General features: G+C 48.7%; 12 protein-coding genes across 12 annotated transcripts; 7 read left to right on the top strand and 5 right to left on the bottom strand.

Moving 5' to 3' along the window:
* Window positions 1-218: 218 nt before the first annotated feature.
* Window positions 219-777, top strand: N7447_001662 (acylphosphatase; the record flags this gene model as incomplete). The annotated part of the gene is made up of 4 exons (XM_057225938.1): window positions 219-315; window positions 389-401; window positions 475-544; window positions 598-777. The coding sequence occupies 4 exons, from the start codon at window positions 219-221 to the stop codon at window positions 775-777; spliced, it is 360 nt and encodes a 119-aa protein (XP_057089954.1).
* Window positions 778-2,090: 1,313 nt separating this feature from the next.
* Window positions 2,091-3,293, top strand: N7447_001661 (alternative oxidase; the record flags this gene model as incomplete). The annotated part of the gene is made up of 3 exons (XM_057225937.1): window positions 2,091-2,341; window positions 2,394-2,684; window positions 2,756-3,293. 3 exons carry the CDS (start codon window positions 2,091-2,093, stop codon window positions 3,291-3,293), a joined length of 1,080 nt encoding a protein of 359 aa, XP_057089953.1.
* Window positions 3,294-3,930: 637 nt separating this feature from the next.
* Window positions 3,931-5,448, top strand: N7447_001660 (uncharacterized protein; the record flags this gene model as incomplete). Its single annotated transcript, XM_057225936.1, has 1 exon — window positions 3,931-5,448. The coding sequence occupies one exon, from the start codon at window positions 3,931-3,933 to the stop codon at window positions 5,446-5,448; it is 1,518 nt and encodes a 505-aa protein (XP_057089952.1).
* Window positions 5,449-6,349: 901 nt separating this feature from the next.
* N7447_001659 (KAR9 family protein) lies at window positions 6,350-9,457 on the top strand (the record flags this gene model as incomplete). The annotated part of the gene is made up of 1 exon (XM_057225935.1): window positions 6,350-9,457. One exon carries the CDS (start codon window positions 6,350-6,352, stop codon window positions 9,455-9,457), a length of 3,108 nt encoding a protein of 1,035 aa, XP_057089951.1.
* A 576-nt stretch (window positions 9,458-10,033) lies between these two features.
* Window positions 10,034-10,840, bottom strand: N7447_001658 (GNAT family N-acetyltransferase; the record flags this gene model as incomplete). Its single annotated transcript, XM_057225934.1, has 3 exons — window positions 10,034-10,204; window positions 10,284-10,393; window positions 10,459-10,840. The coding sequence occupies 3 exons, from the start codon at window positions 10,838-10,840 to the stop codon at window positions 10,034-10,036; spliced, it is 663 nt and encodes a 220-aa protein (XP_057089950.1).
* Window positions 10,841-11,561: 721 nt separating this feature from the next.
* Window positions 11,562-12,130, bottom strand: N7447_001657 (succinate dehydrogenase assembly factor 3; the record flags this gene model as incomplete). The annotated part of the gene is made up of 3 exons (XM_057225933.1): window positions 11,562-11,632; window positions 11,703-11,802; window positions 11,915-12,130. The coding sequence occupies 3 exons, from the start codon at window positions 12,128-12,130 to the stop codon at window positions 11,562-11,564; spliced, it is 387 nt and encodes a 128-aa protein (XP_057089949.1).
* Window positions 12,131-12,470: 340 nt separating this feature from the next.
* Window positions 12,471-13,247, top strand: N7447_001656 (S-adenosylmethionine-dependent methyltransferase; the record flags this gene model as incomplete). The annotated part of the gene is made up of 1 exon (XM_057225932.1): window positions 12,471-13,247. The coding sequence occupies one exon, from the start codon at window positions 12,471-12,473 to the stop codon at window positions 13,245-13,247; it is 777 nt and encodes a 258-aa protein (XP_057089948.1).
* Window positions 13,248-13,367: 120 nt separating this feature from the next.
* Window positions 13,368-15,307, bottom strand: N7447_001655 (uncharacterized protein; the record flags this gene model as incomplete). Its single annotated transcript, XM_057225931.1, has 5 exons — window positions 13,368-13,835; window positions 13,904-14,186; window positions 14,238-14,811; window positions 14,870-15,128; window positions 15,191-15,307. The coding sequence occupies 5 exons, from the start codon at window positions 15,305-15,307 to the stop codon at window positions 13,368-13,370; spliced, it is 1,701 nt and encodes a 566-aa protein (XP_057089947.1).
* Window positions 15,308-17,754: 2,447 nt separating this feature from the next.
* N7447_001654 (anticodon-binding domain-containing protein) lies at window positions 17,755-18,651 on the top strand (the record flags this gene model as incomplete). The annotated part of the gene is made up of 3 exons (XM_057225930.1): window positions 17,755-17,885; window positions 17,956-18,466; window positions 18,538-18,651. 3 exons carry the CDS (start codon window positions 17,755-17,757, stop codon window positions 18,649-18,651), a joined length of 756 nt encoding a protein of 251 aa, XP_057089946.1.
* Window positions 18,652-19,263: 612 nt separating this feature from the next.
* On the bottom strand, window positions 19,264-22,182 carry N7447_001653 (uncharacterized protein; the record flags this gene model as incomplete). The annotated part of the gene is made up of 1 exon (XM_057225929.1): window positions 19,264-22,182. One exon carries the CDS (start codon window positions 22,180-22,182, stop codon window positions 19,264-19,266), a length of 2,919 nt encoding a protein of 972 aa, XP_057089945.1.
* Window positions 22,183-22,530: 348 nt separating this feature from the next.
* N7447_001652 (uncharacterized protein) lies at window positions 22,531-23,985 on the bottom strand (the record flags this gene model as incomplete). The annotated part of the gene is made up of 6 exons (XM_057225928.1): window positions 22,531-22,861; window positions 22,923-22,982; window positions 23,049-23,126; window positions 23,178-23,403; window positions 23,455-23,534; window positions 23,600-23,985. 6 exons carry the CDS (start codon window positions 23,983-23,985, stop codon window positions 22,531-22,533), a joined length of 1,161 nt encoding a protein of 386 aa, XP_057089944.1.
* Window positions 23,986-26,521: 2,536 nt separating this feature from the next.
* On the top strand, window positions 26,522-27,133 carry N7447_001651 (mRNA splicing protein SMD1; the record flags this gene model as incomplete). The annotated part of the gene is made up of 3 exons (XM_057225927.1): window positions 26,522-26,535; window positions 26,635-26,684; window positions 26,802-27,133. 3 exons carry the CDS (start codon window positions 26,522-26,524, stop codon window positions 27,131-27,133), a joined length of 396 nt encoding a protein of 131 aa, XP_057089943.1.
* Window positions 27,134-27,657: the final 524 nt, after the last annotated feature.

The following is a 27,657-nucleotide window of genomic DNA, read 5'->3' as shown; positions in this document are numbered from 1 at the left end:
CAAATCGAAGTTGCATTTATACCCTTGGTTCTCTGAGAAGGACTGTATAACTATCAACCGCTATTGGGGCCACAATGTTCTCCAGGGCTTGGCATCAACACCGTACACTTCAACTCTACACCAAGACATCCTCGATCTTTTCAACTAAGCCTATTTTCGTCCAAAATGTCACACATACGAGTATGTCCCTTGATATATATCCCATTCACTCTTATTCTATGCACATCGCCACCCCGCATCCCGAGAGCCACACGTTTCCCCTGCTGATATTATATCTACTTCAGATTGCTTTCAAAGTCCACGGCACCGTTCAAGGTGGGTAGATCTCAAAAGTTATCCATAAGCTTCAAATATCATCATTCATTCTCTCACTGACATGAACCCCTAGGTGTCGGCTTCAGGTAGGAAACACCCCCCAACTCAGTCGATGACATCATAGTCCCTCGATTGACCAGTACCTATCGCGCATTACAGAGACTTCACCCAGAAATGTGCTAAGCTCGATGAGGTTAAGGGATGGGTTAGGAACACTACTTGTGGAAGGGTGAGCGATGTCTTGTCGTGTCCCAAGACATAGTGCTTACTGGATCTTATCAGGTCGAAGGCGAAGCCCAGGGCAGCGACGAGAAAGTGAAGAAATTCCTCCAGCGCATCGATAAAGGTCCCTCTATGGCTCATGTAGTGAAGCTTGAGAAGCGGACTTTGGATGTGCTTGAGGGCGAGGAGGGATTTACTGTGATGCGGACAGCAGAGTCCATGTTCAAACCGGGGAACTAGGAGTTGATTTCTTTCACTCTATCACGATCAAAACACAAGTGAAGGGCAGCCAGAGAGACTCTTCTACTTCATCATGCTGGGAAATCTCCTTGATTATTGCTATCTAGCCGTATAGGGAAATTGATACTGAAGCAGACATTCTTGTTATCAATAAGTTAATACCAGCAAAAGTGCTAATGTAGCAGGGACTGATAGGGCAATAGCATTGAGACAAGGCTAAAAATTGGAGATTGTGGAAGGCGAAGAAAGAACCAATAATAGAAACGGAAAGTATCTGAACTATTGGTCTTCAACCTATTGTAATCCTCCTCTACTTTGAAAACGATGCTATAGCTTAACTCGTCAGTCGTAATACTATGTAAAAATGTCCCCGTAAAATCAACGCGCTGATAAAGATATCAGTATCCTTGTCTCTTTCGCGTTTTCATATGTTGAAGAGTATAGGCAGACGATGGATATAAAAGAAGTGAGTGAGAATGACGACCGTGGAAAATGGTTGGCAGACCTTGACTTCGGACAATGACATCTGACAGGCTCTCATTAGATGTACACCAACATATTACCTAGGTATAGATCTTTCATGCCGAAAAACCATTCGAGGTAAGCAATTAAGATGCATGTGCCTCAATCGGCAGGAAACGGGCAGAGATTTCTTCCTTTTTTTTTCAGGTACCAACGTCTATTCAGTCACCGGTGAGGCAGATCTTTTCAAGACCGAACTCAAATGACCTCAAAACTCCTTTGATGTCGAATATTTCTCGGGGTTTGACTGCAAACGGCTACAGGACTTCGGGGTGGCTACGGGCTGAGTCACATCGCCGTTCCCGATCCCTTCCGATATCACCTGCCACCACGACTCGACCGCTTTGGGAAATAGTATTAGTGAATGGAATGAATATAGTGCAGGGAGAATGGGAAAGTCGATATATTCGCGTCTTGTTCAAGTATAGCAATAGTGATGTGATGTTGAGGGATATGAGAAATACTGAGAGGCCCATGGAAAGACACCCAAGTGCCTGAGCCATGAAGTATACGGAATGTCATCATATCCAATTGACACCTAGACAACCATCCAAATTTAGCACTTCCGGGGTTTGTCTTTGAAATTTGGTTTCATTTGTGTCCCAAGTATTGCCTAGACTACGTATTTAAAGCTTTAAAGATTGGGGGAGCCTACCTTCATCTCTCTTCTACCAGACTTAACCTAAACTTCTTATTTCTTCATCTTCTTCGTCACATAATCTTCATTGTGCTCAATACTTTCATCATCTTCAAACGTGACAGACCTCAAACTCAAACTCTTTGGTTACATCATGAATACTCTATCAGTGAGGGCTCCCTTGCGGGGTGCAGCAAGGCTGCAGTACCTGCACCTTGCTGTACGAACCTACTCGGGTGTTGCAGTAAAAACGTCCAATCTCACATGTGGCAAGCGCACATCAACACTCAGCCTCACATCTAAGCGCCCTATCTCGTCAACCCCCAAGAACCATATTCAGGATTATTTCCCACCACCGGAAACTCCAAATGTCAAGGAGGTAACAACGGCATGGGTGCATCCAGTGTAAGCATACCAACAGCCCCTCGATCTGAGCCAGACGCTAACTCTAAGCCAGATACACCGAGGAGCAAATGCGAGATATTCGCATCGCCCACAGAGAAACTTCAAATTGGTCCGACTGGGTTGCCCTAGGAACTGTACGCGTCTTCCGATGGGGCATGGATACGGCGACAGGATACAAGCATCCTAAGCCCGGCCAGGAGTTACCGGCCAGGTTCATAATGACTGAGAAAAAATGGCTGAACCGGTTTGTCTTCTTGGAAAGTGTGGCCGGTGTCCCCGGGATGGTGGGCGGCATGCTGCGACATCTCCGTAGTCTTCGCAAGATGAAGAGAGACAATGGATGGTACGTCAATTATGCGAATCAGGATTCAAGGTCCTCTCATATTACCTCAATGCTAACCCACATCCTCCTAGGATTGAAACCCTGCTCGAAGAAGCATTCAATGAACGGATGCACCTCCTTACCTTCCTGAAACTGGCCGAACCAGGCTGGTTCATGCGCGTGATGGTCATCGGCGCCCAAGGTGTCTTCTTCAACGGCTTCTTCCTGTCATACCTGATCTCTCCACGCATCTGCCATCGATTTGTGGGATACCTTGAGGAAGAGGCTGTCATTACTTACACCCGTGCTATTGCGGAACTAGAGGATGGCAAGCTCCCGGAATGGAAAGATCTCGATGCACCCGAGATTGCGATCAAATACTGGCAGATGCCAGAGGGTCAGCGCAAGATGAGGGACCTGCTGATGTATGTCCGCGCGGACGAAGCCAAGCACCGCGAGGTTAATCACACCCTCGCCAACCTCAAGCAGACCTATGATCCCAACCCCTACCAGATTGAGTACACCGATCCGAACGTCAAGCATCCGACGAAGGGCATTGATAACCTGAAGCCAGAGGGTTGGGATCGCAAAGAAATCTTTGAGGTTGTATCGAGTCAGGCGAAGCCTTGAGTCAAACCGGGCGATTTTATAGCCGTTTCAAAAATGGGTAACTAATAGGTTAGAAAGGATTGGTCATTGAATAGTATCTCGTCTCTTTTTCCAATGAAGTGGTATGTGTGTATGTTCCCTCGTACCTTGCCCCTGGAGGTTCCGGGCTTGGAAGCCCAAACCATGGAACGCGGGGCATAAGCTAAACCCAACCAGGCAATTAAGAAACATCACACGTTCAAGGCCTTGGAAGTATACGAACTGCACATTATGTGGCTTTATAACATCTGACGGTCGACAATCGCCAAAAGGGGACGGGCCTTTTATTTTTGGTGAAAAAGAAATATTCATCTCTTTCAACTCCATGTGGGCAGTTGACCCGCTTCCCCTTTTTAGCCCCCGTTAGTCGAAACCCCCCTTTTGGCCCAAAAGCAGTTTCTCGTCCGTCGATCCTACAGGTCTCATTAAACTTCCGTCCTTTCATTAATCCATTTATATAAAAGCCGTTGCTCGTCTGAGGATCGCCCAGGCCTTGTTAATGGCACACTTTCCCCCACAGAATACCCCCCGTCACTGTGAACCTTCCATTGATCTTCACCCGACTCAGATCCACTAAATCTGGCCTGGTGAAATATAGCCCACATTCAATAATTCAAAGATGGACGCGGCCCGATATTCCATGGACTCTAAGGCGACGCGCATCCGGGCATCCTCGCCGTCGCCATCTATCCCGGCAACGCCAGCTATATCCTCATATTCCTCACCAGATCGCACATTTTCCTCCGAGTCTTCCCGCTCTGCCTCCTCCGCCACCTCCGCAGATGCCAGATCATCTGTGTCAATATCCTCTCGCCGCCATGGATATACCCGTGCATTGGGTGCCGAGTTCTCAGAATCCGCCCGCCATCGCGACAGCGTCATGAGCCTCGGCAGTATTGCCCACTTACAATATTATTTTGCCCGGACGGGATTACTGGATGGGAAGAGCGGGAGGGGTCGCGAGTGGGAAAAAGACAAGAAGAACAAACATAATGTGCCACGAGTCCTGATCACCCCCAATCAACGACACATAGATGATGACCTAGTCGCGAGCCCGACAGATATGGTAGAACAGGCGGATGGGGCGGATGGTGAATGGGACGAGGAGGACGCCGAGGTGATGCTGCCGCCTACAGTCAGCACATACAGTATCAAAACCCACCACATTCCCCCGCCGCCAGATCTGATGTTCTTGCGTCGGCAGCTTACGCTCGCGCTGGATAAGGCAGAGACTAATATCGAGGCAATTGAGAATGGCGCGGAACCTCCTCCTCGCCCAATCCTCCGGTCGAGTCTTTCTCCGGGTGATGTCCCCGAGGATGATCAATCCGGGCAGGTCCCGACCCCGATGAATAAGGAGGAGGCGCAGGGCATGTGCATCCTGGACGATGTTACAAACGCAATCCGCGCGGCAAAAATCTACTATACCACCCACGAGAACCCAGAACGCTTAGCATCAATAAAGAGCGAACGGGAGATCCGCAAAGAACTTTTTGACGTCCTGGAAGTTCTAAAACGATGGGCTGCGCGACATTTCGCCAGCGGTCTGCGCGAGGAGGAACGTGGCCGGATTCAGGGGTGGATTGCGGCTGTGCGTACCATGTTGGTCCGCGAGAAAACGCTAGAAGATCTTGAAGCCCAAGAGCGGGCGAACTGGGATTGGGCTGCTGGCGATTGGAGAGGCCGTGAGCGCTCACGCGAGGAGTCCTTCCTACGCAGCCTATTGCCTGGCGGTGACTCCTTGCCCACCTGGACACCGGTGGAGGAGACTCCCATTGACTCCCTTCCCACCGCGTTTCTTGATAGGTTCCGGGACGGCCGTTCCCTGATTCAGTTACACAACCTTGCGATCAAAAAGTCGAAACGCCAATTCGGCGAGATCACGGCTTACCACTTGGACATTGCCAAGCCATACCGGCAGACTGAAAATCTTCAGTTCTGGGTAAAAGCTGCACAGCTCCGGTGGGAGCTCCGCCTGGATGTTGATGTTATGGGTGTTGTACAAAATAATGGGGTTACTGCTTGGAAGCAGTTCGATACTGCGCTGTTGGCTTGGTGCAAAACTGTCCGTGAAGAGCTGGTGCGCGATTGGCAGGCGGCTAACCCAGGACGACCCCCGAGCGCTGGGTTGATTTGAGGGCAATGTTTGAGGACTTGAAGTGTTCGAAATCCATGTTTGCGTCTCGGTTTCTATTTCTCTTTGATATCTTTACGGGCACTTGATACGATACCCCTGAATTGTCGCCGACTGTTCTGCCCATTCATATTTTTGGGTTTTTATTTATTTTTATTGGCCTCTTTTGGAATTCTATTCATTGTATATCTTACTGTTTCATTCCATAGACGCGTACATGCATCAGATTGAAGCTCTGAACATTCATCCCCTGTCTTACTTTTGTGCTCAGTCCACGTTAGGAGATATGTTGCTGATCTGAATATGCAAGGATGGGACTAACTCCTTTGGGCATTAATTCTTTAATTAACGCGTCTACGGGGGAGTACTTTGACTTGATCGACCTCGTGCACTGAAGGTGTACAATACATGTATGATATAGGGTTAAGAGTTAAATTGATATAGCCCTAGCAGAAATATTGAAAACCATTTAGATGAAACAATCTAAAGAAAATTAACACAAGTAAACAAAAAGTGAAATGATTTCATCTCGCTGATCCCCTTGAATTACATACCGAGGAGGTACATCAGGCCCCATAGTTAATAGTACGGGGCTAGAGGTACCCATTCTGCAGAGTAAACGGCCGTACATGGCCACTTTATCCCTCTTATGATTTGTTTCAACGGTTGCTGCCCGATATCCCTTCAAACTCATGAGACTTTGCATCTGGACCATTTACTCATTCTTGTCATGTAGCAGAATTTCTTTCCGACACTTTGAACAGTCAAAAAAAAGCCAGCCTTGAACCGTGAGAAGGGGTTTCCCTGTTACCGAGCGCCGAACAAGACGAAACATTCCTTGTATCCCTGTCTAAACCACATCCTTTGGCCCTTTTGCCTTTCAATCCCCCCAGGGCCTGTCTCCATGCATGCCACAGCCGAAAGTCCAACTTTTGCGACCGACCTCGCGACGCATCCCACCAACACATCCCCAACACCTACATCCCCCCCGTCGCTCACCCCCGCGCTCTCCGTCTCTCCAAATGACTCCGGTACCTCCACCCTCCGACGCCTGAAGTCCAAATCATCCCTCTGGAGCTTAGGGAGTAGCAATAACGAAGAAGAACCTGCCCCTGCTGAGCCGACTAGTGCCGGCCGAACATCCATCCTCCGCCGACTTTCTCCCGCCCTCGCGGCTCGTGTCAAGCTGCTGGACAGCAGTAATAAGTCCGCGACGCAGAACCGGCATGCCAATGCGGTCGGTCGGATCCCTGAAGAACACCTGAAGGAGCTTGATAATCTTCACCAAGATCTATCGATCAAAGTGAAGAGGAAAGGCCAGGCGTGGAATGGTACAAACATCTCACCCGGAGAAACCCAGTTGAAGCGGAGCGCGTCGAACCAGCTGGAGCTACCCCACCAGGATATCCTTCGAGAGATTTCAGACGCGCAAAGGGAGAGCCCGGAGTCATCCGAAGCAGTCGTGGACGGTCCTGAACTACCCACTCCGCCCATCATTATTCCGGTGACTGCCCAACCCGTGGAAAACATCAGCCCACCTACGCCCATGTCTGTCGCAGAGCCGGTTCTCGCGCAGCTGCGCGCACCCCCCATGCCGAACCCACAACATCCCAATGACGCTCAAGATGACCGGACCGACTTCGAGAAATATGTCGACGATACTGCACGAAGAGAGGAACAGTCCGCTGATGAGGAATGCGCTCCAAAATCCCCTCCCAAAGACTCGCCTCCCGCCGAGGCCGTGCACTCGCGCTCTTCATCCAACTCTCAATCATATTTCAACCCAATGGGTTTGCAGCGCGCAGACTCCATATACTCTTTCTCCCGTGCATCCTTCAGTAACCAGCTCTCGCAGCTAACCTCCATACCTCTTCCACAACCAGCCTCACTTGAGGCAAGCATCGAAAACATTTCCACGGCTTTGTCTGCGGTTCGGGCGTTGAACGGCGCCGCAGAGCAAATTCAAATTTGGATCAAAAAGGCCTCAGATGTGCTGAGCGGCTTGGATTCTGAAGATGACGTGGAATGGGCTGCGGCTGGTGGCCGGGAGGGGCTAGATGAGGTTGATAAAGCAATCACGCGGTTCGAATCCCTGGTCAATGTGTACGTTAGGGCTATTGAGAATGTCCAACATCGAGACGACATTGCCAATGTGGATGCGGATAACCTGAACACTATTGTGAGCCAGATGGAGAGCATTCTGGAAAACTGGACTCAGATCAAGAAAAAGCTGAAAGGCGTAAAAGAGCAAGTGGAGTTGGCAATGGAGTGGGAAGAGCTTTGGTCGAACGTTTTGGGCGACGTGGGTTTGGAAGTTGACAACTTAAGCGGGCTGATATTTGAGATGGAAGAGAAGCGGCATCAGGCGTTGATGGATACGGGTGAGACCAGTGGAGGCCTTGACATCAATGAGCTGGAGACGATCGTGGAAGAGTCTCCTTCCAAGGCCCGCGGACACACGCAGAACCGTCTGAGTATTGGTCCTCTCTTGGCCTCGGCGTCTGCCACTCCCGTTATCAAAACACCGCAGGACGATACGAGTCACTCGAACCTCATGGCTATCTTTGCACGTATGCAGCCATTGCGCGCATCGTTGGAATTTTTGCCCATGCGACTATCAATGTTTCAGGGACGCGCTGAAGCCATTTTCCCGAGTGCATGTGAAGAGATTGAGGACCGGCGAAAGCGCTTACTGAAGAGCTATGAAGTACTTGAGACCGATGCTGAAGCTCTCCTGAAGGAGTTGGCAGAAGACAAGTGGATTCTAGTTTTCCGCAATGCTGGGTCTCAGGCACAGAAGATGTTTCAATCGGTCGAACGCAGCATTGGGAAACTACAAGACGGGCTAGAAAGTGGCATGCAGGTGCACAACCCGTCAACGTTGGCCAAGCTCATTGAAAGCTTTGAGCAGAAGAAAATGCATTATGTTCCTGCTATTGAGCGTGTTGTTTCCATCATTCAAAAGGGTATCAACGACCGTTTGACTGTCAATGGTGAGATTCTGCGCCTGCTCTCGGACATGGAATCCCGCATGGATGCTCTCAAGGCTAGCATCAGGGTAATGGATACATCCCTTGAAGATGTGCACATCCCCAAAGGCCACCAGCTACGAGACTCAATCTCCAGCATCATGACCATGGACAGTCCAGTCACAGGCAGTGCCATCGAGACGCCAGGAAGCTCGCCTGCGTCGTCAGTCATTATTACCAGCACCGGGTACAAGCGCGCTTCAACGCCCATGGGCGGCTCAAGTCGTCGCGGAAGTTCGGTCGGGAGTGCTACAGCCCGCTCGACTATGCCCCCAAACCGTCGTTATTCCAGCTTGCCGCAGCCCACGGCGAGTTACACCACTCGAAAGTCTGCAATCCCCCAACCGGCAGGCTTTGTTTCTCCTACTCCATCCTACAGATCCACAAGCTACTTCACACCGACCCCTGGTGCTCGTTCTCGTACACCAGCCCCGCCATCTACAATCCCCAATCGCCCACGCTGGAACGCCAGCACGAACCTGAATGACTCGGCTAGTAGTTACAACTCGACACTACGGAAGTCATCCACACCAATCCCTCGCACACCTCGGCCATCATCAGCAATTCCATTCCCCGGCTCCTTCCGACGAGACACGTCTGCATCTCCGATTCCCGGCGGTCTTCGATCAACCAGTCGCATCTCGAGCCGCCTTAGTTCTCGGAGTCCCAGTCGGAACGTGTCCTCTCCCACACCAGCGCGGCCCTCGCTCCTCGACCCACCGCCGTACAGCCGGCTCTATCGGCAATCAGGAATGTCAAATACACCTCGCAGTCGCCAGAGCTTTGCGGGTCCGCCTACGACTTTCAGTCGAAGTGTGTCAGGAACTACAAATGGTATGGAGAGCCCCAGCAAATCGGCACGACCAGGTACATCGCTAGGCCACTCCAGCAATAGGCGGACCAGTCTACTCCCGGTTCCCAGACGAATGGAGAAAGAGCCGGCAGCCCCCAAACCAGTGGACACGCGTCCACGGTGGCGCTAATGGCAGCTGAGTTGTAAATCGCAAAGTTCTGTAGCTACATCTCCTATGCCACCTATAGCCCTCATCTGCTCTCCCTCTTCATTCTATCTTCCTACTATCCTCCTCCCATCTACACTTCTACGACCTTGTTCTATCTATGTTCTATCTATGTTTTTTTTACTTGTGCATTACACCCCTTCCGTCTCGGTGCGATCTTGATTTCCAAATCGGTTCTAAGTCAGTGCGAAGGGGAGCCATCATTCTAACGAGTCAAATTTGCGCGATATCCCCATTGTTTGCATGGTATGGTCTGAGCGTTGGGGTCATCTATTTCCCGGTTATTTTCTCTTTCAAGTCTCATTGATTACCACTCCCTTCTCTTCCCTGTGAATATTCTTCCTTGTAGTTTTATCTAGTTTGCCTCTGGTCTTGAAAATGACATTACTCGTTTCAATCAGCCAAGTTTATTGGCATATGTATATGTTGACGTTGGTTCATCGTAGTATGTTCATCTTTCGCAACAACACGCCAATTCGAACATGACTTCATATGTGAAACATGGATGGACCGCTTAATCTAAAACTGAAACTTGTCATTTTAATTTCCCAACTCACGTCCAAAAATCAATGCATCCACCAAATCCTCGCTATTCGCCAACCGCCCAGCTTTGGGGACCCGTCCAATAACGCTAAACCCTAGCCTCTCCCAGATACGGATAGAAGCCGGGTTATTGGCGAAGACCAGATTGAAGACTGAGTATGTGTATCCCTACGAAACAAGTTAGCCACGGATTTTGTGTGCCTTATAGAGCAACGGCTGCCAGTGCAAAGCCGGGGCTAAGCCATACCAATCTCGGTGCGAATTCCAGGTAGGCTTCGCCCATAGCCTGGCCAACACCCTTACCGCGTGCGGCAGTAGTGGTGAGAAAGCCTGCATTGCAGATGTGGGAGCAGCGGCCTATTAGAGTTAGTGCTATTCTTGTAGAGATCGATTACAATTCGAATACGACAGAAAACACATACCAGGATAATTAGGCTTGATATAAAAGGTTCCCATACAAACACTCTTCCAGTCTCTTCCCTCCCTTAAACCCTCCCCCTCATCGTCCAAGATCGCCAAAACCGCAAACGTCCCGAACCAATAGTCGGCGAACTGGTCCAGCGCCATCGGCTGCTCCATCGGGTACGTCCCGCCGCGGAGGATTTCCGCGCTGAACTCCTCGTGCAGGAATTTGACCAGGTCCTTTGGAACTGTTTGTGGTCCTCCCGTGATGGGGTAGAGCGTCATTGGGGCGGAAGAGGACTTAGGGAGGGTGGTTTTCCTCGCTGTTAGGGTCGGCGCTGCATCTGTGTGTGCTTTTGGTGGAGGAAGGCGGGTTAAGGGGTCTTCTAGGATGGAGGGCATGATGAGTGGATGGGAATTTTTGGGAATTTTTGGGAATTTTTGGAATGGGTGGATTGAGACAGGTTTGGGGATAGAGCTGAGGTGTGATAGAATCTCAATTGGACAATTGTACAGTAGTCAAAAGGAATTTGACAATTGATATACTCTCTCCGTATCGGTATCGGAGGCGATTGTTGGATGAGTCAGCATGTCATTGCTAGGGCGTTCTCCACTGATGTTGGGGTAGTGTGATTTCCGTTCATGGTTCTTCTGCTATGTGCTAGAATATGATAGATGGATCTAGGGCTGAAATTGCTTTTGTGCAGGGGGGTCACCTTCTCGCCAATTGTCACCGTGTGAAACATGTCGCGGTGAAACATGTCTAGGTATCTCTCGGAGTTGTTCCGCAATCTACAACCTAAAGTCCCCAGACGTAGTCATAGAAGGACCATACTCCGTAATAGATATAACTTAAGTGCGGACCTGACCAGTCAAACCTGTTAAATCAAGTGAAAGACTCGTCTCTTCTATTCCTACACATAGTATGTACATATGGGCTGGTTGGGGGGAGATGCCTGCATATCCCAGCATAACCCTACCAGGGGCGCCTAACTGCCCTAAGATCAAGCACTCTGCATTCAAGGATCGGTTTAGACGGATGGGCCGATACCTCATTGAAGTTGATGTCGCCAATTCTCGGGGTGGTAGCATCACCCTCGGTCCAATGCAATCGATAAAGAGCTTATTGATCCTCTCCTTCTCCCTCCTTCTTCAGTGCTTGCATAAGCTCGAGTAACTGTCCAAGTTGTTGATCTGCAATAGAAACAAACGGTTAGCAATATGATCGACTGCGGCAGAGTCCAAACAACAGTCAAAAACATACCACTCATCTTATCCAACTTGGCCTTGTCCAACTTATCACCTGCCCATTGGTTACCCTCCAACTTCTGCGCATATAGCTGCCACTCAGTCAAGAACCCGATCTATGATTGCCAATGTTAGTGACTGCAAAACAAGCCCTTCGGAACTTCCACTCTGCCTCCCCTTCTCTTCAACTCGATATAATTACACCAACTCAGATAAGAACAAACATACGATATGCAATGGGTTTTCCACGCCTCGATGCGCACGGAACTCATTCTTCACATAAGAATCGCCCAAGACGCGCATCTCGGGATCGAGTTTGCGATGGACGCGTAGAATGCGCCGGTAAAGCTGCAGCGGCGGGAGAAGAGCGAGAGCCTCGCTGAGGCTGGACTTTGAGCCGATCGAAGCCGGCGTGGCCATGAGTAAACGCTGAGCAATCCGCATCTTGAACGATTGGGATGTTTAGGGAAGATGGGAATATGACATAATTCCGGGGATTTTTGAGGCAAAGGCGGCGAAGAGAACGCGCGAATCAACGGGTCGGGATGTCTCGGGATCTTTAAAGATTTGACCTTTTTATCTCGTCTGTCATTTGCTGATACTTTTGATTTAATATTGCTTGATATATTCCACTTGACTGCATTGGTGCTTTTTCATTCTTGTGAAATTTGCCTCAGGCCAAGCTCGTGCATTCTGCATACAATTTCGAGATACCCCCACTATCTTCAAAGACTCGAACCTCGAATTTCTGAAAAGCAACTTGGTTTTATTAAACATACAAACCATGCTTCCCACACCAGATACTTCACATGTGTCCTTCGACACCATCTATGAGCCATCCGAGGACTCATACCTCTTCCTAGACACATTGTCATCAGCATCCGAATCAAAATGGCTCTCTGAACGATTCCCAAAGAACCAAGAGGCATCACCACTAGTCGTCGAAGTAGGCACAGGCTCTGGTGTTGTGCTAGCCTTCACAGCCGCGCAGTCTCAACAAATCTTTGGCCGACGCGATATTCTCACATTAGGCACTGATGTGAACCGCAATGCTTGCATCGCAACGCGGAAGACCGCAACGACAGCCATTCAGGCAGAACAACAGCCGTCCCCTCAATCAGTTCACATTTCTTCATTGACAGCCGATCTTTGTGCACCTCTTCGCCCCGGCAGCGTTGATGTCCTCCTCTTCAACCCACCTTATGTTCCGACTGAGGATCTGCCCCGTCTGCCCTCTGCGGCGGAAAATGACCCTGCTGTTTCAGAGGCCATGTCTCGCTCTGCCAAGTTCGACAATGACTCGTACTTTTTGTCGTTGACGTATGCGGGCGGAGCGGATGGTATGGAAACTACGGATAGGCTGCTTGACGCTATTCCCGGTGTGCTGTCTGTGCGTGGTGTGGCTTATGTCTTACTTTGCAAGCAGAATCGACCTGATGAGGTCATGGAGCGCATCCGTGGCTGGGGTGGATGGCGGGTTGAAACGGCAGGGTCGAGTGGGATGCAGGCTGGGTGGGAGAAATTGGTCATTGTGAGGATATGGAGAGAGGATAGCTCATGAGGAGTAGATAATTGAACAACGATGATACCATTTGTGAATTAACGAAAAGCAAGAAATAAGGAAACATAGTTATACACACCCACTAACTAACTGCCTAGTAGTTCACAATTGTGAAAAGAATCATTCCCATTCCCACTCGACGTAGCGCTCACAGCCAGTGGCGCCGGTTGCCTCAAGGATACCAAACACACGCTGAGGGGGATGTTTTCCAGGTCGCATTGGCCAGTGGGATACGATTGTGTTGTTGCCCCTCATCTTCAACCCATATTTGCTTGTGAATTTATCAAACCCTGTGGCCTTTTTGTAAAGATCGAATAATTTACTGACATCGCGGAAAAAAGTGCTTGATCTCCTGATTCTGATTTCGTCTGCATCACTTCTATCCGTTGACTGGGGTTCGGGGAGGTATTTTGCAGCACGAGCCATGTCCCTGTCAAGTGAGTCGCTAGTCCACATGTCGTCAATGTCGCGAATAAAGAGGACAAGCAGCATGGCCTTCGGGTTTTGAATCTTCGGCTTCAGTAGCTGGCTAAATATGGCGAGGTTGATATCGATTCCAAGCACGTCTTTTTCTGCAGTTACGTATGTCTATATCGCATTAGCATGGTTCTCCAACTAAAATAAAAGAGTTAGGGAAGCCAAGGTGAATAAATTACGTCAATTCGGTCAAATCCTGCATGTCCGCTCGACTCGTTGAAATATTTCGGTAATTCTAGTGAATCGATAGAAAGAAGTCGAATGCTAATATCTCGCTTCGAGATTTGGCGACAGAAACCTAAGATAGTCTCTCGGAGATGATTGAATAGCATGCCGTACAGATCATTTTTCGCAGCATACCTCGCAGTTTGTGGTCCATTGCATATCTCCAAAAGGTTCCAGCTGTTTCGCGGATCTGCAGTATCTGGCATGGGCCAAGAATGACTAGCATGGAAAAGTGTTCTAATTGTATTAATGGACTGGCGAGTACAAAGAGGAGTTGGAGAAACTAACGGATTAGGCGTGTCAAATTCTTCGCGTGAGCACCCAAAAGGCAAAAATATGCCATCACGGCGGAACTTCATCGTGCAGACGCGCCAATATTGAGGCTGTTCATATAGAGACCTATGGAGGTGGTCCACTCTGTTGGTCGGCAATGTGACTTGTTGTCGATTGCGGGTAGCCGTGGCAGCAGAAAGACAACCAGGAACCTGAAGATAATCTCGAAGACGTTCCCACTCATTTATCGGAAGTTCCACATGTAGGGATGCTTTGTTCTTCTTCCAAACCCATTTGAAAAACTGAAGGGCACGTTTCTGTGCAGCTTCAGAACAGACTTTCCGAACCAACGGTTGGAGCTTTGATTGAAGTGCTGCGAGAACAGACGCAGGGATCAGAGCCGAGTACCACAAGTGAATCATGATAGGGGCAGCGTCCTCGGGTCGAAAATGGAAAGCTATCAAAAGAAGGATGATATTCTGAGCGAAAATCCCGGGGTGGATTCCATTCATCACGATCTCACATTGCCCCGAATACGTATCTGGCAGACGAGCTATTGTTTCGATCAAGTTTCGAATATCATGTGATGCTATGAGAAATCAGGTCAATTCAACGAACCAGTTGTTAGAGCTCAGACGGTCTCTTACATGCAAGAAGAATACGGATCTGGGGGGGCGCATCCTGGCCTTCATTTCCATCCAGTTTCAGCAAATCCAATGCTGGCATGGTCCCCCACCACGATATTTTGCCCTCATTAGTGTTCGGTTCAGGTGGGTCTTGTGTGAAGAAAGTTGGCTCTCGCCCTTCTGTATGCCAATCTGGCTTCCATGAATCCTGTGCTAGACTGTTCTTACAATCCTCCTTGTGCGTGGGCCAATGTTCTTTCTGACATTCTTTGCTGCAGTACTGTTTTGATTTTGGTTAGAACACGATGGAGGGCTTTGATGATCAAGGTGTTGGAGACTGACCACAACTAAGAAGCAGCGGCTGCAGGTATTGTTCGCCTTGGAGGTCTTGTTGGGACATGGCGAATTGATGTTATTCGCACATAATGCGGGATGGAGGAGCTCTTCAAATCTTGCCATGATGGAAGTATTTCAGCAAGGCTGGTGAAACATGAAATCCACAACTGAAGGTGATCGAAAGGGCGAAGAACGAAGAACGAAGCAAAAGAACTAAGCGAGAGAACGAAGGGGGAAAACAGAGCAAGTCTCAGCAAGCCCCCTGAAGATAATGAATGGTTACCCTATACAATACTGCAGAAACCTCGTCACCGCCAGGCAAATCATCACCGCAAATATTGCTCTGGAAACTGATATGGAGTGACCGTGACGTTCACGAGATTCCTGGATTGCTTTTGAACAATAAGCGCAGCCACCTCTCAGATGGAAGTGTTTTATACCGCTAATTGAGCGCGGTTTGCCTCCCTAGCGCTCATGCTAAGATTAACCAGCTTAAACTTGGGGTTGTGCTTTATTCATCTACTTGTAAGGTGCGCCTTGGCGGTCAGCTCACATCCAGCTCCCGTCCAGCGTCATGCAATATGAGATAAGTAGTTAAAGAGACTAATTTCCAGACCAGGAAGCTTGGAAGCTTGACACTTTACACTGATTCTTAGTGGACTTTTCAATAGTCTCAGATATTCTGTTTATATACCTTTGAGATATTCTCTCTCCCTTTCTCTGTTTTATAGACAGGAAGAAAGCCTCTATAGATGTAGTACTAGTGCTGTATCTATATTTACAGAATGTACATGTGTAGGTACATACAAAGGTATGTTGGTAGGGATGTAAATCGAGGTACCTATATACATTACACAGGTATGTACCATGTATTCAAGACCCAGTTGCAACCATGGAGTGGGTCTTGTTAGCCCACATGGCATCCATGGGTCCATATCTATATACCAGCAAACAAATTGCTAAGGCACATCGCACAATGTAAAAAGTAGTGTTGCTCGCGTCTGGAACTTCTCTCCTCCCATATCCATCACGCAAAGAGATATCTTGAGTCTGTGATTTTTTTTTTTTCTTTAAATTATGGAGGAAGAACGACCTCCCTTCCACCGCGAGTCCCCCGTCAGTGGGGACGAGCCATCCACCTTTCGCCAGAACGAGGTGGCTGCCGTTGTGAAGGCAGAGGAGGTGGTTGATGCTAAACAGACTGGTATGCCAGATCACTTTTCTTTTCTTATACCTCAAAGCCTGAGAGCTTGGTATCAATCATTCATGCTTCCAATCCGTCATTCACCCCTCCAGCCTATACTTCCATGCTTCCAACCCGTCCTGTGCTATCCATTAATCAAGGGTCCATTGCTAATAACGAAACTGTTATATAGAAGACATTAAGTCTGCCGTGGGGTGACGTTTGTTGTTTGTTGCTTGTTTTGTTTTTCTACGACTTGTTCGGCCTCGGGCATGACTGCGTCATGAACACCCGTTGGCCACTTCGAAATGTCAATTGGCGAATAAAGAAACCTCCTTATCCGTTAAGAGCTACTAATTCTCTTTATATTTGTAGTTATGGATGCTTATATGCCCTTATCAATCTGCTAAAATTGGGATTTATATAATAGTGTCAGGAGAGGTCTACGGAGGCTTGATAGTACCCCCCGTTTTTACACTACATCGCCAGATGCAGAATCCAAGACATCCTCGGATATATCTCGGGTAAAGTAGGTGAGGTCCCCTCTGTTCGATGTTGTGAGTCCAGTCGTCTATCCAGTATCTTCAATCGACACCCCCAGCATTTAGATAGATTGCGAATTATAGCAGACTCGGTCGTATCATCGTACATATGGTTGGTCGTGCTTCTTTAGGAAATTTTATTTTTCTTTTGTAGATATAAAGCGTTTTTCGACATCAGTATTCACTACACTCATTTTCCTCGCTTAGAAATATGCCTATTTTATATATCGCTGTATTCCGTATTGTAAATGTAGGGGTCCAATGATATTCAACTCTCTGTATTTCTCTATCGGTTCTACTAACAATTTATATGGAGTCTTGACTACAAAACAAAAATTGCAAAACAAAAATGTATTCACCGGTATACCGGCGTCGCTGCGCCGACATTATATTGTTGCCTGAGGCGACGATGAAGTAATCGAATGTTAGCACTAAACCCAAAAGGGCATTCGTGCAACGTCGACCCTGCCATCTAATCGGGAGTCCTCGAGCCCATTGTTCTTCCATAAATACCTGGTTTGGGTGTGGTGCTTGTTTTCTGTTTTCTATTCTCTTCTTTTGGGGTTGTGCCAGTTTGCCTGCTCCGCTTGAGCCACGCTTGTTTCTCAACAGAGGAGCCGATTGACAGCACCGTCCAGCCCACCCTCCACCAACAATCCGGGTTGCAATAGCTCCTCGCAGGGCAAGCCAGCTTCATCTTGTGCCGATCTGCTTCCAATGTCCTGACCCCATATAGGAATTGACTACCGCGCTACAAAAAGTCAACGGGATTTTCTTTCAACTGGGGGGATCGGCCTATCGTGGTCTCCGAGCAGCTCATACGTGGAGGCTAGAGCTATACGTCCATGGCGGAGAATAAGCGCCAGGTTTCAGTAAAAGCCTCTGCGCAGAAACAATCTGGTAACGCAGTAGGCTCAGGGATGGCGACACCTACAGTGCCCTTGGAGGCAGCACTGAGCGGGGCGATCGGTGCCCGGTGAGTCTTATCTGCCAACGATGGTGTATACATAGTCGCACCGCTGACCTATTCCGTTCTCATGTCTTAGCGTGCGTATTACAACCGCGCAGCCAACCCAATCGATTTTCGAAGGTACACTGTTCACGGCATGCCCAATCACCAACCTTGTGGCCATCAACACGGCCCCCGCGCTTAACCCCGGTGACGCCAAACAGGCACAGAACGGCGACTACCGTGTGATTCCCATCTCGCGCATCCAGAACTTCCAGCTGCTCGCCCTCGCCCCGCCCTCGAACTCCTCCTCGTCCTCGTTCACGGATGCACAACCCACGATTCAGGCACTCGATGCCCGTGCACTCAAAGCTCGCGAGTCAAAGGCCATCGGCGAAGCGCTTGACCGTGAGGCACGTCGTGGCAAGGGCGTCACTACTCAGGCCCAAGACCTGTTTGATGCTTTCAGCCGCACTATGCCCGCGCGATGGAACGGCCACAGTATTATCGTCGCAGATGCTGTGACAATTGCTGCTCCATACCGCGTTGATGATTGTCGTTCGATTGTGGAAGGCAATACAGCTGCTCTTGCTCGAGTGCGCAAGGTGGTAAGTTGTCTAATTACTTCAGTCATAAGTAATCAGTCGCAAAATAAAGGAGCTAACGATGTGGAACCTAGCTCGAGATGGAGCGCAAGAAAATTGAGCTTCGCAATGCCAGTGCCACCATCGGCTCAACTAGCACATTCTCTCGCCACCCCAGTGTCCCTAACGATCAGCGCAAAGGTGGATAATGTGCCTACGCAAATAAAGAAACGCAGTCCTCCGATGAAATTGTGGATAAGTCTGGCGTGGATTCGAGCGTCTTAGTGGCGCATGATCAACAAAGTTGATGGAAATACCCAAGCGAAAAAAAAACGATATTGCAATGGGATAGATATGATTCGAAAGCGGATCCGACGGGACACTACGCGTTCTTGACCACTAGTGTTTAGGGGATGGCCTGCCTTATTAAGAAACTATATCTGCTTGCCATCAAGTTGGACCGTTTGCATTGCTGCCAACTGATTTGCCTCTTGTATTGCCTTTGAGCGGGTCGGTGCGCTCAACCCGAGAATACTAGACAATCCATAGTAACCTCAATTCTCAATTGCTACAACACTTTCTTAGGACAATGATATTGCACTCTTCGGCCTCCAATGATTGGAAGTTCTGTAAATCCGTCCTATTTGACAAGCTTGTAACGACTCATTCTAGTTATTGGCAAAAATGGGAATCAAATGAAAAGCAACCCCGCTATTGAACACTGAAAACTAAAAACAGACATGTAGATGGCTAAACGGTACAAAAGGACGCTCACAAATAACAAAAGAAGTATGTCAGCAAATGCCACACAAGAATTCGGTCTAGCTTTCCGTAACAGGAACTCTCCCAGGGACAACCTCACAGACAGTCCCCACAAACCCTTCTAACCCTGACATGGACGCTGTTCCAGAAGCAGAGCTAGAGCTGGGTGTAGATACTACCGTGGCCCCAGATTGGGATGAGATAGACGACATGGAGACACCGGGCATAACGAGGACCTGAGACCCAAGTTCCACCCATTCAACAGACGATACCAGCGCAAAGGTAATCTTGACGTCCTCTTTCAGGGCTTCTGCAGAAGAAGCAGCTCCGACAATGGAGGCAGAGGCAGTGCCAGACATTACTTTGCTGATGTCCGTTGCCGAGGGACGACCGCGAATTGCATTACCTGCGCCATCCACGCTATTGTTTATTGTAGCATTGTCGTTTGGTTTCTCACTAGGATGAGAATCGCCGTCAAAGCTGAATAATTCAGGCTCGGATGGAGAAGGCAGTTCGGAAGATAGTTCCTCGCCAGACCCAGCTAGCGCCATGCAAATGACACGTACAGTAGCTCGAATGTTGGCAATGTACGCGATAGCGTTACCGCCAAGCAAGAGTGGAGGTGAATTTGGAGCTGAGAACTCGGTAGAGCGGAAGGTTGCGGTGAAGCCCGTGTGGAAGGGTAGCGCTAATAGCGAGGAAGCAGGCGGGGAGCCATTCGAGCACAAGAGTGGGGCGTGGAAGTCTGAAAGAATCATGCCCTTGCGGAGTCTGCCGAAACGCGGTAGACGGCCATCCTCCAAAAGCCCAATGGGTTCGATTCCGATGGTCCCAACTTGGTCTCTAATTAGGCGGCGGACAGGAAGTCTGAGGTCTCTTACACTGACAACGCGGATACGCTGCCATCTTGCTTGTGAATCTTTGCCGGACAATGAGTTTTGCGGGAAAGATGCCGGGAGATCACCCGAGGAGCCGGGCCCACTGCGGGACAATGACCCTCCGGGTAATTGGGCCTCATTGCCTTGGTCATTTGGAACGTCCACTAAGATGGGGCCAATGACCATTTCGTCGCCGATGGAAATATTCCCGCGGCGGACTAGGCCGCATAGAACCACGCCGCGGTTTTCTTGGACGCCCTTCTCCGAGTCTAGTGAATAAACTTTTGAGGGAGGGATTGCAAACACTTCATCCACATCAAAGATATTGGCTGAGCTGTGAGAGGGCATTGGCAGCCCTTTAGGGGCATGAAGAGTTCTCTGAGATGGTCGCGTGGGAATGGGAAGAGATCGAAGGAAGGTATGAAGTTTTCCAATGCCAGAGCCATCCACAGAACTGGTAAGTATGATAGGCACGGTGTGTGCCCATTTCCCGTCAGCTGCCGTCAACACTTTTTGTACTTGGGTACTGTCCAACGTGCTTATTTGCTGAAGGTCAGGTGGTTTGTCGCCTGCAGGCGATGCAGGTAGCATTGCAGGTTGTCGTCCAGCTGTTTTCAGCGCAGATAATACCCTTCCAAGATTGTCTCGCAGTCCGCTGCGGGAAGCAAGGTCCAATTTGGTAATGACAATCAACACAGGAACCTCGAGTTTCAGGCAAAGTTCTAGATATGACAAACATGTATCAATTTCTGATTGTTCAGTTCCTGTCTGTTCGCTGCCGGGTGTCTCAGAACCACAATTGGCTGGAATGCAAAGCACCACATAATGTGGAGCCCAGCTGATAAGTCCTCGCAGGGTAGATTTCAGATAGCGAACAGACCCAGGTAGATCGGACACAAAAGCCAGACGACCTCCTTTCGAAGTGGCATGAATGTCATCCCAGCCGGCAACATTACCGGACGCGTAGTTGATCACGGTTGGTGGCACCTCATCCGTGTACCCAATCAGTTCCTGGGCAACCGAACTAGTGATGCCCGATGAGATTTCGTGCCGATGTTTGAGCAGACTCAACCTGCTTTTTCCTCTGCCATTGTCAAGCGTAGACGAAGTCAATGTACCTAGCAAAGAAGACTTTCCTGCAGTGCTTGGACCTGCGAGAGAGATGCGAATCTGCTCTGTGTGCGAGTAATCCTGGTCCAAGGCCGATGTGTTGCCAGATTTTGGGTGTGCAGTAATTTCTGTGTCGTTCTTGGGCTTGATCGGAGAGATATTGTAAAAGTCAAGATCAGGACTAACCAGAGCCTCGGCAACCCAGAGGCTTTCGTTGTTGTTGTTTCTGGTTTGTTTCGCAGTTGCAGATGGCAAGTCTTCGGTCCATTCACAATTCCCAACCACAACTCGGCGAAGGATTTCAACCTTGCACCCAAGACTAGCAGCCATAGCCTGTAAATTGGTCATGCTCTCATCCAACTCATCTTGCGTGAGGCCTACGAAAGTGCCATCATCGCCGACACCGATCTCATACAAGGCACCTTGGCTCTCTTCAAGACCGGGAAGCAAGCGGGCGGGTTTAGAGGGCACACCCAATTCCAGAGCTGCCTCAGGAAGAACAGGCATCACAAGATTAGCGGTAGTGGATGAGTGAAAAGGCGATGATTGTTGCAAACGCCACAATAGCTGGGTAGTCAACCCTTGTAGTCGTTGATGGCGGCTCTGGCTAGACTTGGCTTGCATGGGTCTTGGGATTGGTTCCAAACTTGGGGAGGCAGAGATAGACGCGGTTGAAATTATGCGGCAATGGTGGTGGTACGAACCCGCTATTACATGCCCAGTCGACATTGAGAGGTAAGGGCGCCTGGGTCGAAGCAGAAGGTGCACTTTGTACTCAGTGGGACCCTCTTGGGGCTCCGGCTCCAGTTTGGATATTCCATAGTTAGATAACAGGTCAGGGTCAACGCGTAGTGGAGTAGCACTGGGACGCGTGCGGATAGCTAAACCCCGACTACCAAGTGCATTGATTTGGGGAGTCGATGATCCCGAAGTTGACCACGGGGACGACACCCGAGGTGGGTCTGGGTCATAGGTGAAGATGGATGCCATGGGCACAGTTACAATTCAGACTGGTGACAAAGGTATTGGTAATAGGCACGGATATGATAGATAAAGCACTTCTAAAAACACTCGAGAAAAATAAGGCATTGTTGTAGAGTTGAATGATCTGTGATGCAGTTTAACTGACTCACGATTGCACGGGCCGAAGCATCACGTGGCTATTCATCCGGTGCCAAGAAATTGTATATACGAAAAAGTTCTATTAGACAAAGCCCTTTTTCTCTCAGAGAATTCTTTGGCTCCCCCCAAACATATATACATAATAAAGGAATCCAGTCCCACTAGAGCAGAGTGCCTTCGCTTTAGCGCCGAAAATCAAAATTGTGCGTATGTCATCTACTCAGCGGATGATTCCCTGCCTGAGCTTTTACACTTGCCCTGCGCAACATGAATATTGCGTGCGGTCGTACGTGTAAATACAGCACCGCATATTGGGCATTCGGCCTTAGCCACCACTCCTGACTTTTCTCGTTGGTGGCGGAGGAGATTGCTGAATGTTGAGAACTCACGACCATTGCAGCCATGGTCCCAGCATTGCGGTCGCGGGCGCAAGCTGAGTACTCGGACTGGATGGTCAGAATCTGCAGCAGCAGCCAATTCTGGTGAAGAGTAACTTGGCTCGGGGGCCATCGAGGGTGGTTGAGAGCTGTTGGAGGCGGGGTGCGATCTATTATTTTGGTTTCTGGTCAGTAGGCTACATTCTTCGGGCTCATCAACTCTCAACTCACGGAATGGATGATGTGTCGGGGAAGTAGTAGGAAGGTTGGTTTATCATATAAGCAGAAGGACTACCACTGGATGTCAGCCACTAGGTCAGTGGATCTTTTATACTTCGAGCGGTTCATTTGACATACGAAGTCATGAGAGGCTGCCCGGGCTGAGGAGGAGTGCCCGAAGCAGATCGAGGGTGGAAGTGACGGGCGATGGGTGGACTGAATTGGAAATGTCAGTCTTTTCCAAGGTCAGGGAATCACTCGTCTTACCTTTGAGCCTGACTGTGACGGGGAGGATTGCCAGGTGCTGCGAGATAAGACGCTGGTAACTGATGTTCTTGCTGTTGGTATCCATGCATTGGCGCATTGGTCTGACTGTGGTATCCCATCGGATAGCTCGATGAAGGATATGACGGTTGTGAAGATGGAAATGGCGGGTTCATTTGTGCTGGTGGGGGTTCCAAAGGCTGATAAGGCCGGCTTGTCCACGCATATTCTGAAAGCGTCAGTAAACGCCTCTAGAATCACGCCTGGATAGACTTCGTACGATGAGTATTAGGCTGCATTGGGCCAGCAAAATAAGTGTCTGATACCACTGACATGGGGTATGATGAGATGCCAAGGCCGCTTTTGAGGGGATGTCCTAGTCAGCACAGAACTTGGATTGTTTCTCACGATTTAGCTTGACGTACAGTGAATCTTCCGATCCAATTTCTTCTTTGATGACAGTGTCCTCGATAGAAGACTGCGGTTCTGACCCCGTAGGTAGGTAGTTCGACCCTAGCAGAGCGTGAGACTGACTCGTGTTGGTGTCCAGCGTCGTTGGGTGATGTGGGGGGAGTGCCAGTGCAAATGCTTGTGTCGATTGCCCCCCTTGCACAGCAGAGATAGAACTCTGAATGGGCTGAATGGGCCAGTGAGAGTCTGGTCCAGGAAGGATGCCTTGTGAAAAGTCCGGAGTTTCCACTGACTGTATTAATGGAGACAAAGACCTAACGTTCGAGTGCGAGTCCGAGAGTTTTGGCGGAATTGGTTGCCTGCGGGGAGAAAATGATTCCTGTGAGCCTCCGGGGAACATTAGGAACTATATAAGTCCCAGACTTGTGAGATTGCAAGCCTTGAGGTATAGAAGGGAGGGACCAGGATGGGGGTATAATGGGAGAGGCACTAAGAGAAATTCAACATACAGTTGTTCCAATTATGTATGCCGTTGATATTGGTCGAAAGCTTTGTGAGGATTTCAATTGGGGGCACGGAACGGGCGCGATGAAGTATTTAAAAGCCCATATCCAGCAATGGGCGTTTACTAGTGACCCCCGCAATCGTTTTATGATCTGAGAGGTCTCCGTTGGGTAGCCTTGCTGGCCCACAAGTTCAAAAACTAACAACTTCTAGATTTCTTTTGCGCCACTTTGCATCAGTACCGGGTCTATGTTCTTTCGCCCACTACCCGCTTGTTCACCATCTTATTTGCATCTTTAATAGGAGATAATTGGTTTTCTGGCCCTTAAGGAATCCATTGAGAAAAGAAGAAGGAAAAAAAGAAATCCCAGGATCTTCAAATGAGGTGGGCCGATGATAACTATCACGAGCCAAAGTCGGGCTTTTTGACCCCCACAAATGACGGCTAAAACAAGAGGGTATGCGGGAAAGGGTTTCGGAACTGATTGCGACTGGGGCCATAGTGTGTACAGTAATGATCCTCTTAAACAGGGGAGATGGCAATCTTAGCCTGGGCATTGGTTTCTAGCCCCATTATAGGAAATGGGGGCGGATTGGGGGCCATGACGCTCTCAATGGTCTAGCGAGTGGCTGGATACTCTGAAATTCCAGCAATTTGAAAGGGAAAAAAAAATTGCAATACGAAAAACTCAGTAACATGAAGTCAAGAGTCCGCCATCCCCGGCCCGATGCTTGTCCCCTATCAGTCTTGGCCCCCACATACGCGCCGTTGAAAAAAAAAAAAAGGGAGATTTTAATGAACGACATGAGAGATATCCTAATGGAGGTTATATGTTTTGTTTTTTTTTTTTTATTATTAAAAGAGAAGAACTCAAAAGTACCGAAGTCCACATTCAGGTACATAAACGATAGCATTAGACACCCTCACCCTAGGCAAGTGCTAAGATTTCCGGCCCCAGATAATCCTGTTTTAGCAGGGATCATAGTAGCCGGTTCTCGGTTCGTTTTGGCTTCGAAATACTGGAATTATATTGCAAAGGGACCAATATCCGGAATGCTGGGTGACCATAGGCAGTCGTGTATCAAAATGGCAAAGCTGTAAGGAATGGTGGAGCTTGTCACAGAAAAACACAGCCAAGACAAAATGTAATTTGCAGAATTTCATATGTTCTCTAATTTAGCGTCCTAGATATTTGTCAGTTCCCGAAGCTACTACTTTAGAAGCGCTTGCTAAAATTCCCTGATCGGCTCACTCCACAAGGGGATCCGCAATTATATCAGTTTGCTTAAACACATGTGCGGTTTCTGCATTGGAGATCATAGATCACTATATATGCACGTATCCGTGTATATCACCGTTATTATATCACTATAATATCATGCATGGTTGATCATTTTGTTCTTCATGGACGGAGTAGGGAGTAAGAAATAAGGCCATGCCCTGAACTTTTCTTTCAAAGTCGGGACATATGGCGATCTTGTAATGACAGAATTGGCGAGGAATAGACTCATAAAACGTCTTTAATGCCGCTCTGGTTTTCATTGATTTGGTTGCTTTTGTTACATCCTTCGGGATTGAGGGCATCGTTACATCTGCTCTGATTTACTTTTACAAAGGTTGTACTAACTAGTACGCTTTGCTCACATTATGTACTATGCTACTCGACTATTCCTGTCTAATTCTGCTGGCGCAAATCACAAGTCTGTCGAAGGGCTTATGTTCAATTTGCCAACAAGAGAGGGCAGATTTAGGTGGAGTGATAAAGTGATGGGGACCCTCAGAATTGCATATGCACTGCACTGTATATATCACTCTACCCGAATTCAGATCAATAACCAAGACGTATTAGGAGAAATATGAACATGATATGCCTGTTGATCCCAGGTTGATCCTATGAGATACGATGCAATGTTGACACACCACTCAACTGCATATCAACTATGAGTGCTTAAAAGCCGTTAACACCCGTGGGGCTTCGTCGGGTGCAACACACCTCGAGGTTCGCTATTTCCAGTCAAATTATCTGCTTCCAAGGATAAAAGGTCCAATTTTTGCTAAGATAGCCTAGACACTCGACATTTCTCAACACTTGGACTGGTGGATTGGTCTAAGTTGTGTATTGTCACATATTAGTATGTAGAGGAAAAAACAATGCTGGTGGATTTATTGTGGCATCATTGCTTCAATAAATATCCTTATCACAATGTTTACTTATTGTAGAGAGGTTCGAATATGAACTCGGCAACTTCAATCGAATGCGAAATAGTCACGTGATCACTCTCACCTGATCAGATCTTCACTGGCTCTGTGGTCCAACAGCATCACCAAAACCAACGCGTTTTTTGTCCCCACAATCTTTAGCCATCTGCTGGAGCCTTGACAGTTCATATTAAATTAAGACGGTCCTCAGCTTACAGCTTACTGATTCACCATGAAACTCGTCCGGTATGTGATCACCTTTCTTGTGCGCGGCAATCACCAGCTCCGCTTGGCGCACCAAGCACCATCAAAACCACTCTTGCTGACATCTAATGATTCTCCTAGATTTTTGATGAAATGCGCCAATGAGACGGTTACCGTTGAGCTGAAGAATGGTGAGAACCCCCCGCGCAATCTCCGCAAACGCCAACCTAAACTCCCCCCCCCCCCAATATGCCAATCTTCGAAATAGGCAAACGAACTTTGTATTCTAACTTGGATCCCTCAATCAGGCACAATCCTTCACGGCACTATTGTGTCCGTCTCCCCTCAGATGAACACTTCTCTCCGAGCTGTCAAGATGACCCCCAAGGGCCGTGACCCCGTTTCTCTCGACACTATCAACATCCGCGGTTCCACGATTCGCTATTACATCCTCCCCGACAGCCTTCCCCTTGATACCCTCCTCGTGGATGATGCACCAAAGCCGAAGAACAAGGCGCGCAAGGAGACAGACCGTGGCCGCGGTGGTGGCCGTGGCGGACCACGAGGCCGTGGAGGCCGTGGAGGTCCCCCCGCGGTCGTGGTCGCGGACGTGGATTCTAGATTTTCTGTTTTCTGCTGAGAGAACAACCCGGCGTTTGTTTCTGTCTTTGAAATTCGGTTTAATTTTGCATCATATGGGATACAATCTGCTGTTCCTTTTTTCTACTACCCAGGCCAGGGTCTTGATTTGGATGGTGGGTGACATACCGAAAAAATAAAGCAATCTTAGGGAATTCTTCCCCCACTCTGAATTTGCGCTTCTCAATATCATGTGCTCAGAGTTTAAGGCTTTGGCAGAAAAAGTAGCTGAACATTAGCTATCAAAAGTACTGTGGAATCATCCTCGAGAGAAGGATACATACGATCTGGCTGTGATTAGATCCACTTTCACTTCGCCTCCAATGCACGATTCCAAGCCATGTGAGTGTGAAGGCAATAGTGGCTATATGCCAGGGGAGGCTTTGGTGACTAGAACGGAAACTCGACATGATATAGGCCACAGCAATATCAAAAGAGATACCGAGAAACATATAATTTTGTTAGCATGTACATCGTAGACATGCTCATCTCTCGCATAGTCTCGGGGCTATTCTGTACACGTCT

The sequence above is a fragment of the Penicillium robsamsonii genome (assembly GCF_028829455.1).
Source record: "Penicillium robsamsonii strain IBT 29466 chromosome Unknown utg000001l_segment0_segment0, whole genome shotgun sequence".
NCBI lineage: Eukaryota > Fungi > Ascomycota > Eurotiomycetes > Eurotiales > Aspergillaceae > Penicillium > Penicillium robsamsonii.
Note: the sequence above shows the minus strand (reverse complement) of the source record. Positions and strands in the feature narration are given on the sequence as shown.